Source organism: Cinclus cinclus, chromosome 4 (assembly GCF_963662255.1).
Source record: "Cinclus cinclus chromosome 4, bCinCin1.1, whole genome shotgun sequence".
NCBI lineage: Eukaryota > Metazoa > Chordata > Aves > Passeriformes > Cinclidae > Cinclus > Cinclus cinclus.
In genome coordinates this window covers 12,714,207-12,728,313 of record NC_085049.1, presented here as the reverse complement: position 1 = coordinate 12,728,313, position 14,107 = coordinate 12,714,207, and the positions used below count along the sequence as shown (strand labels likewise).

Genomic DNA, 14,107 nt, shown 5'->3' with positions numbered 1-14,107 from the left:
GGGTTTCTAAAAACGTAATGCTGTAGGGTTTCTAAATATCTTGATTTCACCAAGACTCATTTTGTGGTGACTCCTTGGGGGAAGTTACTTTCAGTTCATATACGGAAGGTTTAATAAATCTGAATGTCAGGTTTTTATTCAATCTTCTCTCTTAAAATATGAAATTCTTTCTGAATAAGTTCAAAATCCAGGAAAAGATATGGTTTTTTTTTCCTAAAGCTGTCTTCATTTTTAGTTTAAATCGCTCCCCCCCCTCCTCTCCCCCCCCCCCCCCCCCCCCATTTACTTTTTGTTCTAAATTGGTTGAAATTGTAAAGAAAACCTGTGCAATTCCTTCAGGTATTGGAATCATATTAATGGATGACAATCACAAATGCAATGCTATACTTTATTAAAAACTAATAATGAGTATAAACAGTAATAGCTTGCTTTGTTTCCCATATCCCAGGTATTTCATATTTCTTAAACCCACCAGAATAGTTTTAAATTACATTATACAAAGAAACTATGTTGCACTTACTTTTTATGAGGTCTTGCAAATCCCTACTTTTTAATGTTCATATGCACAGCTTTAATTTTTAAATATAAATTATGGGAAAGACTTCAACAGTCATCTTCAAAAGAGAAGTATTAGAGAAGTATTAAATCTCAGAGATTCTTGTAAAATCATGAGGGTTGGCCTCAGTGCATTAAAATCTATGAAGCATTAACTCTCAAAACAACTCTTTCAGTTGCCAGAAAGTAAAGCTACAGACGTGAGAGCATTAGCTCACTATGAGATACCCCTTTGTATTCATTATTGAAAGATATTCAGCTGATTATAAAAGTTCTATTGTATGCATACTGCCCAGAGCAGAAAAGGATTTTCAGTTGGTTACAAAATAGTTAGGTTTCTTTTTATCTACAGATAGATGGTGTGTGCTTCAGTGACTTCAGAAAATGTAGGGAGACTTTCTGAGCCAGACAGATACAAACACCAACATATGAGTGTTTTCCTTTTCACCTTTTTGTTGTACATAATTTTGAGAAAATTTTCATCAGAAAAGCTTTCCAGTTGCAGTTGGAATTGATATAAAATCCAGGTGAAGGCCAATCATAGCCTCAAACCCCCTTATTTGGGACCCCCTCTGATTACAAAACAGGATTGCCTCTCTTCTGTCTGGAAACAGGGAGAGGACCCAGCACCAGAAAGGAATCAGTATCTGACTTTTTTTTTCTAAAAAGTCCTGAAAATATATTTTAGGTGGTCATATTGAAAATTTTCAGTCTTTCACTATAAATCATTTCCCCTTGTGTCTCTGCTACCAATTTATCCTATTCTCCCATGGCTGAATATTAGGCCCTTCTGTTTTAGTAAAATTCATAATTCCCAGCTCACTTTTCTTTGTGAGAAGACTTCTACTATCTCTCCTATTTCCCCTGGAAGTTCAGAAACTCAGAAACATTTGTGGCATTTTCACCCCTATGGAAGATTGTGACCTCTTCTGAAACATAATTTTTTCCGCCTGGAAAATGGACTTAAAATTTTGACCTTTGCCATTTTTTATTTTTTTTTTTTTATGTTATATATAATTCCAGTTAAGTGGTTTCTTACCACTTCATGAACACTCTAAATAGGAACACATTTTCTCTTTCTTTTTTTCTTTCCATCATTTCAGTCTTCATCACAAATCTCTGAGTGGATTTTCATAAGTGCTGTGGTGTATCTGTACTTTTTCTTCTGCTCTAGGTTTTTATGTAATATATTTTATTCAAACATATCTCTGTGGAGTTCAGCCATACACATCTGTTCAACAGTGCAGTGAAATACCAACTTGAGGATATGTCTGTTATAGCAGCTTGAGGGAATCAGCATTGCATGAAATAAAGAATAATGGCACTGCTGAGTGCTGAATGAGAGGGAAAATGGAAAGAATGCATTCCAGTGAAAAGCAGGTACATTAGCCTATAAAGATTTCTGGTGGAAGGTCAAAAACTCTTAAAAAAAAAAAAAAAAGGCATTTAATAGAGGACTCCAGGCAGGAGCCAAAAAATAAATTGATATTTCTCCAGACTGGCAACTTTAGGAATTATGTCCACATTAATGTAAGATGCTTTCAGGCATCACTCCACAGACTATAGAACTCCAAATTCTGTATAATATTATGGAATATTCTGCAGAACATTTCTGTTCATACCTCCTTGAGCAAAATTTTGATTAACAGGGATTATTTTAATTTTGACTGAACTAATTCTATATTTATCCTGATTAATGGAAAGTATCACACTCCATTGCTCCGTTGGATAGATTATGCAGGTAGTAGAATCCCAGTAGTGATTACAAGTATTCATTCTTATGCTAAAATTCCCTAGGTTGTCTGCAGCCAGTCCCAAAATACTCTGATGATCCTGGAAGACAGATTTGGTTTTCTTTCGTACATTAGTCACAATGAACTTTATTAGAATTATCGCAGCTCTTACTGTCACACAAAATAGGCAATATACTCTTACTCATACTCTTATGCTTTTTAGTCCTATTAGCAACAATAATTTCAGTAATCATTCTTGTTTACTGAGAGAGAAAGAGCATTTCAACAGCGGGCTGCTACCACTGCACCAGGTAACCTACGTACACAAAAGGAAATCTATTAATATAAGAGCATACCTGTCTTCCACATGAACAGTCAGTGCAGAAGCTTTTGCTCTGGTACCCAAGCTGTGCAGCACACACGGCTGTGCTCTCCAGTGTGTAGCTCCAGGGAGGTATGAGCAAGACTTTAAGCATATTTCACTGAAAGTGCCTCAGAGCTGCAGTATAAATCTGAGGGGGGGATCTGGAAATCATGATGTGAGGAGTGAATAGGCACGTTCTTACCAAAAATTTTCATCTCCAGCTATCATGATAGTGTGCCTACTAGGTTTATAGCACAAAAGGGTGCTAACATATTGTGTTAGCTTGGATATGTGTATGGATGTATTTGTGTATACAAATGCCATCTTCCACCTCCTTCTCAAAAAAAGCCTTATAGAGTTACATATGCCACCATGTGTTAAGTAATTTTTTTGTGGGCTATAAATGACTTGGCCAAGCTGTGAAATGAAACAGATTGTTCCACTGCACTAACAGTGCAGGCTCAGTGCTTATTGTCTGTGCAGTAAATGTTCGATGAGTCACTCTCCAAACGAAGCCACATCATATGTGGCTCTTACACCAAGTCCTTTTCACTGTGTACATATCCTTTTGATAGGACAGATTTATAACAAAGGAAAAATATCAAAAGATACTATTATTTGCGCTTTTAAGTCAGAAAACAGTGGTATTTTTTTCCAGTTTTATTATCACTTTTAAAAACTTCAACCCATCTAATAAAACTAAGCCTATATTAGATGCTTAGGTAACACCTACTCCTGAAGTTAGAATTTTACCTTTGAATTGGTTTTCCATTTATTTTTCTAATGAAAAAATTCTCTAAAGGCGTGCATCTAATTTTATCCATCTACCTTTGAAGGGTATTTATCTCACTAGACTACATGTCCAAAACACTACAAGGAATGAAAAATCACTACTTAAACAGCCCTCTGCCACAGCAAATAGGGAAGTTTCTAGGTGTACCTGTTATGCAATGTGTTCTTGGGTTTACGCTCAAATGCAATATGACTGGTTTTGCTTCTCCCTGACCCACCAGTTCAGCAGACATTATATAAATAAACTTTGTTTTCATGTCATTCTGCCCACTGCTGAGTAGTCAGAAGGTTTCCTATCAGAAAACTGGTTTCTGCAAATGTAACCTGCAAGCACTTTTGCTTCATTACTTTCATTTTGTCATTTTGAGCTCTTATTTTTTTTTTTTTTTAGGAAATACATTGTTCTTACAACATTTTCTAGGCACTCCGTATATTTTAATTTACATTGGTGAAAGTTTGTTTACATCCCAAGTACAATATATTCTGTTCAAATTATTTGTCTCTCTTTGGTTTCCCAAAAGTAAATACAATAAATGCAAAACCTACTTGATAATCTAGTTTTTCCTTTCCTGATATTATGCTGCATAAGACTTCTAAATTATATTTATTTGATCCTCTTTATTATATTTAAGGACATTTTCCATTGTCTCCTGCTACCATGCATGTTACATATTTTTTTCTCCCCTTAAAGTGCTTATATTATTTCCATTATACTTTCATCATATCGTAACATAAGACAAACGGAGGATTTTCCTAGGATTTTCCTAGGATTTCCAGTGTTTCAAGTCAGAATGTCTAATTTCTCAGAATCAAGTGAACACAATGAATAAATAAATCTGTTGTGATATTTACATCTTCATAAGTATATTCAGATGTGAAGGTGTAAAAAAAATTTTCATTATTTTGACACAGAAAGTGAAGGCTGTCTCAGAAGGAATTTTGTCATTTCAGACTGTGTTGTTGAACTCTCAAAATCTTGTATATCAAAGCTAGAAAAAGATAAAAAATGCCTTTACCATGAAAGACAGAAAGTAGCTGAAAATCTGGCATTTTTTAAATGAGAACCTCAGCAAATCTAGCAAAATCTTCCCAGTTTTTGTATCGGTGAGACCCATTTTTGCTCTCATACTGACATGGAAAAAAACCTGCAGACTCACTCATCCTACTTTAACAAAATATTTATGCTGTGTTATACAAAGATTGTTGTAGAATTGTGCAAATACTTTGTTGAACTGTGGGTATGTCAAATTCAGACTTTTATAGGCAGTTTTCAATTTTTTTTTCTCCCTTTAGCAACATAGTTTCTCCTTGTAAAAGCTGCAGTAGAATAAGTTAAATAGTCAAGGTTCAAGTTGCTCTGCATGTACGACTTTGCTTTTCTTCTTCTCCCTGTATGAACTCTTTTTTATAGAAAAAAGCCAGGGCAAAGTGTGCCTTTCATCATCAAAATTTCAGATGTGCTGTGGTAAGCCATCTTTTATGCAGCTGAATCTGCAGCGTCTGATATGTCTCATTATGTAAGATGCTAAAATTGTGAGGGCTATGAATAGATATTTAGACTTGGGCAGTGATTTATGGTGAGGATGAAAGGAAACAAAGGTTGTTGAAGAGAGTTTTCCCTTCTGAGACTGCATAGTTTCCCCTTTCAGATCCAGGCTACACCTATTTTTGAAGTTCAAGTAGAACCACAAAAATAATTTCAACCATAATTTGAGCTTTCTCTCAAGTTTTAGCTTTCTCTAAAGTTATGGAAAATTATGGAGCTGTAAATTTTAATTTTGATACTTTTAGCCTAGTTTCATTGGTTAAAACCTGTTTTCTAAATCAAAGCCATTAACTCACCTCTCAACTAACACTTAAAAAAATGCAGGCACCTCCAAACACATTTATCCATCCAAAAACCAAAAGCTTAAAAAGGTGTTACCCCTACTGCCTACAAATTTCAGGGAGTTTGCATAAGACGTAAATACTTCCTTATGATTACCCTGTTATTAGTTTGTAATTCTAAATCAGTAATAAATTTTGGGAACATCTGGTATTTGAAGGAATTGCAGAGAGGATGTTGGTAGAATTATCAGTTTAGAACACAAGAATTTCCTTCCGCGAAAGTGGAATAAGAGATAATTTAGTAGGATGTACTATGAGTTAGTTGTGTAAATATCTTGACTTCCCTCACTTCATTTTCTTTCTCTCTAGTTAGTACCAGTCAAATGCACACAGGTATTCTGTGTTCATCTTCATTGTTGAAATCATCATGTGGAGTAGTCTCTGATTACCTAAATTTGATATTTACACATCTCATTATTTTCCCTCAATTTATTTCAAATATCTTTATGGTACAGGGACAAGTCTGACTAGATTATTGGAAAGGAAATCTTAGTGGAGATGCCTCTGATCCCCTATACTGTCATTTAGTTTATTGGCTTAGGCAACTTCTGATAATAGTGAAACTTTTTCCTCAGATTCACCTCGTCTAACGTTATTCCTTCATTTTACTCTTCCCACTGCCTCACTTGTCCTACTACATTTTAGAAACTCACACAACAGAAATAAAGCTGGTTGAAAGTGGATTGGTACAAGTACATGTCTTTATTTTTCATATTTGAGCATATTGTGAAGTATCAGTGTTATTTTCCCACACATCACATTATTTCAGATCAAGAAGTTTTACATATGGCATCAATGTATATTCAGAAATGAGTTTTCAAAATATTTTCTTTTGTTTGTTTGTTTGCTTGTTTGTTTGTTTGTTTTGTTTAGGGTATTTTGTGTTCTTTCAAAAAGATTAATGAAACCTGTGAAAGGGAGGCACACACAGAATGACCAATAAATGGAATGGAGCTTATATTTTTTTTCTGGGAAACATTCTACATCTCAACAGGCAAAAAAAACTTTCTGTTTTCAAAACATATTTTGTATGACAGGTTTTTTTTTTTATTTAAAACAAGGATTTTGCGCTTACAGGCTAAATTTGTGCACAAGTATATTCAAATTTCTCTTGGTAGTGAGCCTGCTAGGTCTGAGGATCATGATGTAAAGCTTTTGGCTTGTTCATATGCCTGAGCCCCAAAGTCAGCCACCCTCAGTGCCCACAGAATCGTGAATTGTGTTTGCTGCAAGAAAAGTTCCTGAGTTCTGATACTTTCCCCCATTTGATGATTTCATGTGCATCACATCCAAGGGCACTGGGAGATATTAATGAAAGACCTTTGCTCATCTCATAATATATAGCCTGTCCTCAGCAGTCCACAATGCAAGGGAAGGAGAGGGAAGGGAAAAGAGAGGAGCTCCTTGGGTTCCTGTCTGCATCCCTGTTCCCAGAGGGAGCCATGTGTCAGGAGTGGGACTGAGTTTGCTGTCTCAGAGAATGGCTGCTTGCACACAGTGTCCATACCTGTGTCAGGTAAGGGACAGAATAAATCATAGTAACACTGAGCCCTCCTTTTATAACACCACATAGTCTTTCCAAGGCAGATTAGAGAAGTCTCTGAACACATATTAGGCGCCCTTGGCAGCTTGGGTTTCTCTTCAGAGCAGAGGTAGATAAATAGAGCCTTTCCCTGAGATTCAGTTTGTCCCGTGAGCTGTTAATTGCACTGTGAAGAGCAAACCGAGTATCCAGTTGCAACAGGAGCAACAAAGTTCAGAATATGTTCAACCTCATGTTTATTGAGACAGACCCATGGTAGTAATCCCAACATGTATTTAAAGCACTGTGAAACAGGAAGAAATAGTAGTTAAAACTGTATTAGATGTCTGATTTTTCTTACTGCAGAAAAAAAAAATAAAGAACATAAAACCAGCCTACAAGAGAAAACGGAATTTTCATAGAGAAAACAAAATGTGTGCAAAAGGTAAAAGACCAAAAGAAGAAAATTTTAAAAAATCATAAGGATAGAAATTGTTGGAGATTGTAAACATTGGGAAGCATTGTTTATGAGGGCTATCAATCATTATTTTGCAGCAGCTTTGCCAGTAGCTCATGCCCCAGCAAAGAGGATGAAAGGCATGAATACAAACAGCTGGTACTGCAAGCAACTTGTGTGATGAAAAAAAAAAAAAAACGAGAGAGAGAGAGAAAGATTTGCTTCTAAAAAGAGTGGAAGGATTTGGCTGGTATTTTAACTTCTTGATGTATGTACATTTAAAATTATACTGACTACTTTTGCTTCACTTTTGCTCCTTCAGTTGGAGTTAGCTCTAACACTGAAATACATATTATATATATATATATATATATATATATATATATATATATATATATATGGCCTACTATTTGCAGTAATACTGAATTATTTATTTCAATAAGATCATGTTATCATGTTTCTCTGAAGCACAGCTGTCTGCTGGAAGATGAACTTCTGGTTCTTAAAATAGCATTAAAGGAATCCAGCAGAAACATGTTTCTTAGTACAACAGCACTGTGTTAGACAGAAAATTATGTCTGTACAAGCTTCATGGGTTACTGTGGAGACATTCTTGACAGTGGCAAGGTCCTCATCAGCCTTCCAAAGACTTTCTGTTTTCTTCTGGAACTACATCCAAAGTCCTGTCTATGTTTACATGATCAAAGTCTCGCTCTTCACAGAAAACCCAATCCTGGTTACTGAATCCAAACAAGCTCTAAGAGGCATTATTAACTCCATCTCTGAGAGTTAGAGCTAAGATCACAGAGAGCTACTAAGGAATATGGGTCTTGTGAACTCATGTTTTTGTGCTGTCTTTAATCGTGTCCCATATTTTAAAGCTGTTATTTTGTCCTTTTAAAATTGAAGCTATCGAGAATTGTATTGGAATCTTGGATTACTTAGATTTCATGACATGCTATTATATGTTATAACTCTCTAAATATTACAAACATATCTTAACATAGCTTAATACAAGAATGTGTTTATTTCAGAAATACAGCTACATAGGGGTATTTGATTTGCTTGATAATATTTTCCCCCTTGTATTTTTTGTTTAATTCCACTGCTCTAGCACCCCCAGTCACTCTTGTGGAATAGGATGGCCCATACGAGTTTATACATAATTATGAAACAAATGTCAGTTTATGTATTTTCCAGATTCTGTTTCCTGGCCATCTGGCATCCATTCAGGAAATTAGTCAAGTATTATGTTTATCAAGTAGCAGCATTTAGGCATCTTATATTTAAATTTCCAAGTTTAACCTACTCATACGTTATCCATCTATGTGAAAATACATAGTGTCAGAAAGCAATTCAATTTACTCTAAGATATAAGTGCAAATTATCTCAGAACTTTTCACTTTCACAACTGGAATTAATAAAATTCCTGCCATTCTGCAGCGAGATTTACTTGCTTGCTTAATGCATTGCTGAATTAGCCTTGATAACATGGAATGATGGAAGGAGACTACTTACTTCTGTCTTGGGTAATTCTGTTTGACAGCAGGCATTTGATTAAAAAGGAATGGGAGCACAATCCATACTTATCAATCTCTGGAATTGACAACAACAGTGCAGATGACACATCCTGTGATTTACAACAGTAGTCAATTAAAACTAATAGCAAAACTAATTAACCTTTCACAATGCAGAGCGTGACAATACTAGAAAAACAACATTGGTGTTGCCATAACTACAGGAAATTTAAACTCCTTGACTTCTCAAATACCTTGCAGCAATTTAGTTAATAACCACCTCATTCTAATTGTTAATGAATAATAAATACGGTCCCCTAAATAGAGGTGTGCAGACATTAAAAAAAGAAAAGAAAAAAAAAAGAATGGATTTTTTTAATCCTATGTATAGATATTTGGGAATTGGTTCCTACAGTTGGCATGTTGCAAAAGTGAACATACTCGTGATGTGCATGACTGCAGTCCTCTTGTGGTATATCAGTAAGTGTGCATTTGATACATATGAAACAGGTAAAACGTCACACTATTTCACTTTAAATATCTCTTACCCTTTTCAATTTTTACTCTAGCATATGGTTGTAGAATATCTCTTTTTCACTCCTTGTTTCCCAAGCTGAATTAGACAATAATTTTTTTAGTGATTTACTATGTGTTTCCTTGCCACTGTGATAATCCTGTTTTGCATCTCTTTCATCTGAAAATAATTTTGATTGAGGGAAATATTACTAATCAAGTTAAAAATTGATTTTCACTTCCTTCGGAAGCCATATTAGTACTTCCCTAAAAAGATATGCAACATCTCATTTTCAGAGTTGTATTGTAGCATTTATCGTCATCCAATGTACCAAAGTACCTGCAATCAGACCCATTCTCACATCACCTGTGATTTAAGTTTTCTAAACCTGTATAAGAAGGCAAAAGGTTGTGATTGGGTGCTGTATATTTTGATTTATTCTTGCCAATGCAGCTCTTGGGGTTATCAAGTCCCATGGCACCCTGAGGAAGCTTATTTCTGTCACCAAACACGTGATACATTCATGTCCAGCTCTGCCCACTGTGAACTCTCACCAGCTCTTTGATAGTTCACTATTAACCATTCCCTTCATCGCTATATCTCTCGTTTTCATTTTAAGAATCAACTCAACTCTACAAAACTAGGCACATCTGCTCTATTTTTGCACACCCACCAAAGGAAAGATGTAATGAACATATATGAGAAAGGGTGAAAAGTTAAGCAATAGAAGGAATCCCTTCTGAGTCTACAGAACTCTGGTGGGTTTGGAAGTGGTGAGTTATTTCAGTGCAATGTTTCATAAGGCTGGTATTAAGGCTCCTTCACTCATGCTGTGGGAGAAATGAAAATTAGTATGGAAGCACAAGAAAGCTCACATCCTTCATGTGTTTGCAGATGTAGTTCATTGTTTTCCCCACCATGCTTAAATAGTGAAGCAAGATTGCTTGTCCTAAAGAGCATCTGTTGATGTAGAAAAACCATGGAAAATTTCCAGATGCTGAGAAATAGTGTTGGAATATTTAAACATGATTTGCTGGAAGTATATATCCTTTTATCTGGCTCACAGCATCACAAGTGGCAGGCAAACCACCTCATCTCATCTTAAGTTTAATGCACACCTAAATTAAAAAGGAGGCACTGAAGCATTTAAGATGAGGTTCTAACAACCAGTGCAAATAGAACTCCAATGCTAAGTAGGGCTTTGTTATTACACTTTTTCTCATGATCCCTCAAACTCTTTTAAGCAAAAAAAAAAAAAAATAATATTGACCTCTGTGAAACAGAAGCTGTCATTTTTAGAGGGTGTTATCCAAATTTGATTATACATTTGTGATACAAGAAGTAATCTTTACATGCCACTTGGCAACTTAACACTCTTCAATTGAGAACCTTCTCCAGATGTATCATAATTGTTTACTTTTTGAAGAGTTGCTTTGTACCTTACAACATCTTGGCACAAGCTTCTAGAATTTCCAAGGAAAGTGTTAAATCGTGCTGGCACCAGAAGCTGCATAATAGCAAATCCCATCGGCTTTATAGTTTAATTTCTTTTGAACTAATGTCTAAAGAGAAGAGAAAGGTGAAATAATATTTTCAGTAGCAGGACTATAGTTACAGAAGCACAACCCCCACTATGATATGACGTTAGTATAGAGAGAATTGAGCTGAGGATGCTCTGCTCCCACCGCATTTGGAAGAAATAGCCCTGCTCCACTCTGCCTGGCTTGTGGGAGGACAGGCAGAGAAAAGACAAAATAGCTTTGTCTGCATTCCTTCTGTGCCTTCTCTCCATCTCTGAACTGATTTAGAGAGAAATCCATAAAATGTAGAAAGAATGGGCCTGTATTTCTACTCACATAAGCAGAGAAATTACCTTTACTTTTAAAGGTCACTCTAAGCACTTCCCTTTAAACTGTGTGAATGACATTGATCCATGCATGTAGGAAGGTGAAATGAAATGCTGACTTCACCAGTCTTACTTCATTGCCTTTGAATATCTTACTTTTAACACTCTATTGAAGGTTCTCTCTTCTTTTCTTACATTTTTTTTTTATCTTTTAGACAAGATAACTTCACTCCTGACTTAAACTATAAGCTATAACTATAATAACTATGAGGAAAAAACAAAACCAAAATTAAATCAAAAACAAAAACAAACAAACATACAAACAAAAAAACCAAAAACCCGAGCCAAAACAATAACAAAAAAACACAAATCATAAAAGTTTGTTTTTCTCCAGGTTAGAAAGATACATTCAGTTTCCTTATATATTAATGAGGGTTACTTTTTCTGCTTTTCCAGGTAAAACACAGGTTATGGGTGAAATCAAGATTGCATTAAAGAAGGAAATGAAGACAGATGGAGAACAACTGATAGTAGAAATCCTTCAGTGCAGAAATATCACATACAAATTTAAATCTCCAGATCATCTTCCAGGTATCACTAAGAAAACAGCTCCATGATACTTTGAAAATATTAAGTAGGTTGTATCTTAAGTCATTTAACATCATTACTAAAATAGAAAATCGCTTCTGAGCCAGGATGACCTATTCTACAGGATTCTTTTTGAAGTTCTTCTTTTCTCCTATGAGCAACTTTAATGAATGAAAAACATTTTGTAGAATCAAATTAGTCCTCAGGAGTTAATCCTCTTTTTAGTTTACTTGTTATTTTTAAAAATTAATCTATTTTAAATTTTAGTAAAATTTATAAATGCCTAGGTGATCAAAGAACAGTTATAACTAGTGGAGGATTACATTATTGCAAAAAAATCTTTTAAAAATAAAAATCTCATGTTCATAATTATATTTTTTATACACAGATAAAGATATCAAGGCATTTTTTCCTTTAATGCCAGTGTTATAAACACAAAGTAATTCCTTTGGATTTAGTGAGGTGTGTCCATTTCTACATCATGTGAATGAGAACAGAATATGACTTTGTAAAATATCATTTTTTCACAAAAATTCCCCTCTAATGAAATTGTTAACAACAATGACTATTTATTAAAACCTTCTGTATTTAACTCATTGAAATATTTTTCCTCAGACCTGTATGTGAAGCTGTATGTTGTCAATATCTCTACCCAAAAAAGAGTAATTAAGAAGAAAACCAGGGTATGCAGGCATGACCGAGAGCCTTCGTTCAATGAAACATTTAGATTTAGCTTGAGTCCTGCTGGGCATTCTCTTCAGGTAATTCTGCGTTTTATTAAAACCTATTTTTGGATGTTGTCTGCGCTGTCCTGTGGGCATTTGAGCTCAGTCTTCTACCCCAGTTGTTTGCTGAAAAGAGAAAACTACAAAGAAAGTATAAGAGTTATATAATAATGGAAATACCAGGCTAGAGGAGATATTAAAAGATGTATTACTCCATCACACCACACTGAGGAAGGGTATTTATAGATCAGGCCTGAAAATTTTAAGCTTGATCTGCTCTTAAAATCCCCCTGAGAAGTGAGTTATGCATGCCTTCCAAGAATAATTTTCTATGTATTTAGAAAGTTTAGTGAAATATCAAAATTAGATATGTCATATTTTTAAATTAACCTGACTTATCCTTAAGTATCCTCACAAAGTACAGAGGAAAACTGATTTGCCTTCTTTTGAATTTAAGAAAATAGGGCTTATGTTGAAAGCCTGTTATGTCTCCTCTCTACTTATCTAGGCTAAGTCAACCAAATTTCTTTGATATGTCCTTTTGCCTAAATGCCTAATCATTTTATCATTCTCTCAAATTCTCCATCTTCTTTAAAAGTTAATGTACTTAGAATTTGACACAATAGTCATAATCTTAGGTGCTGAGATTTACTGATTATGCCAAGCCAAATATCCTCTGGTATGTTTGTAATGGAGTTGACTTTTTGTCAGTCTGTGACATGAAATGATGCATGGAACTGGTTCAGGAACAGTCCCTCTTCTGTGTTTTAGCTACTCAGACAGATTGGATCATATGGCCAAATTAGCTTTTTTCAAACAGATTGGATTCAATTTTGCTACCTTCATTTATTTTCACATTAGGAGATAACTAATATAAGCCAGTACATATTCAGTCTCCTCCAGTCAGTGAAGAGGGATAAGAAATTCAAGGGGTATCTTCATGCCAGCCTTAAAAGTCAGTGGGAGGCATTGTTGGGCAGATCAACACCCAGTTAAGGAACCTTTAAATCTCTCAGACCAACCTGACTAAGGCAGTTGCATTGTGGTGACTAAAGTTAGTCTGGATTATCTAAATGCCTACATTATGCTTATTGCTTGCATCATTAGCATTACAGTCAAAAGGGATGATACTTACAAAACAAGACTCCCAAAACTGATACTGGTTTTCCTGTGTTAAGGTGTCGGGACATCTCATTGTTTCAATAGACTAAGTACAAGGCTATTTAAGAATTGACATTTTCTGGGAAAAGTCAAAGTGATCAATAAAGTCTTGCCAAAGTTTAAGAGCTCCCATAAAAAATTTGCTTCCAAGTGGTGGTTTGAAGAGGAAACCACGCAGGGTGGACCAGTAAAGAAGAATTCAGAGTCCTATAAAAAAATAATCCATTTAAGGGACAGATAGTGAGTGACATATCCATAAGAACAGTTAGCCTGAGACTTGACAACATTCCCTCTGGATCTCTGTGATATAAATATGAGACTGAGGGGAGACCTCGTTGTGTTCTTCAACACACTCCTGAGGGGAAGCAGAAGGGCAGGCACTGATCTGCTCACTGTAGTCACCAATGACAGGACTCAAGTGAACAGCCTGAAGCAGTCAGGGAGGT

At 35.3% G+C, this 14,107-nt stretch overlaps 1 protein-coding gene across 1 annotated transcript in view; it reads left to right on the top strand.

The window, feature by feature from the left end:
• Positions 1-14,107, top strand: part of PCLO (piccolo presynaptic cytomatrix protein) — a 310,788-nt gene that overhangs the window by 293,649 nt on the left and 3,032 nt on the right. The window contains exons 25-26 of the mRNA XM_062491657.1: positions 11,644-11,778; positions 12,391-12,536. Of these exons, the coding sequence (XP_062347641.1) occupies positions 11,644-11,778; positions 12,391-12,536 (281 nt within the window). The remainder of the gene's footprint in view (positions 1-11,643; positions 11,779-12,390; positions 12,537-14,107) is intronic.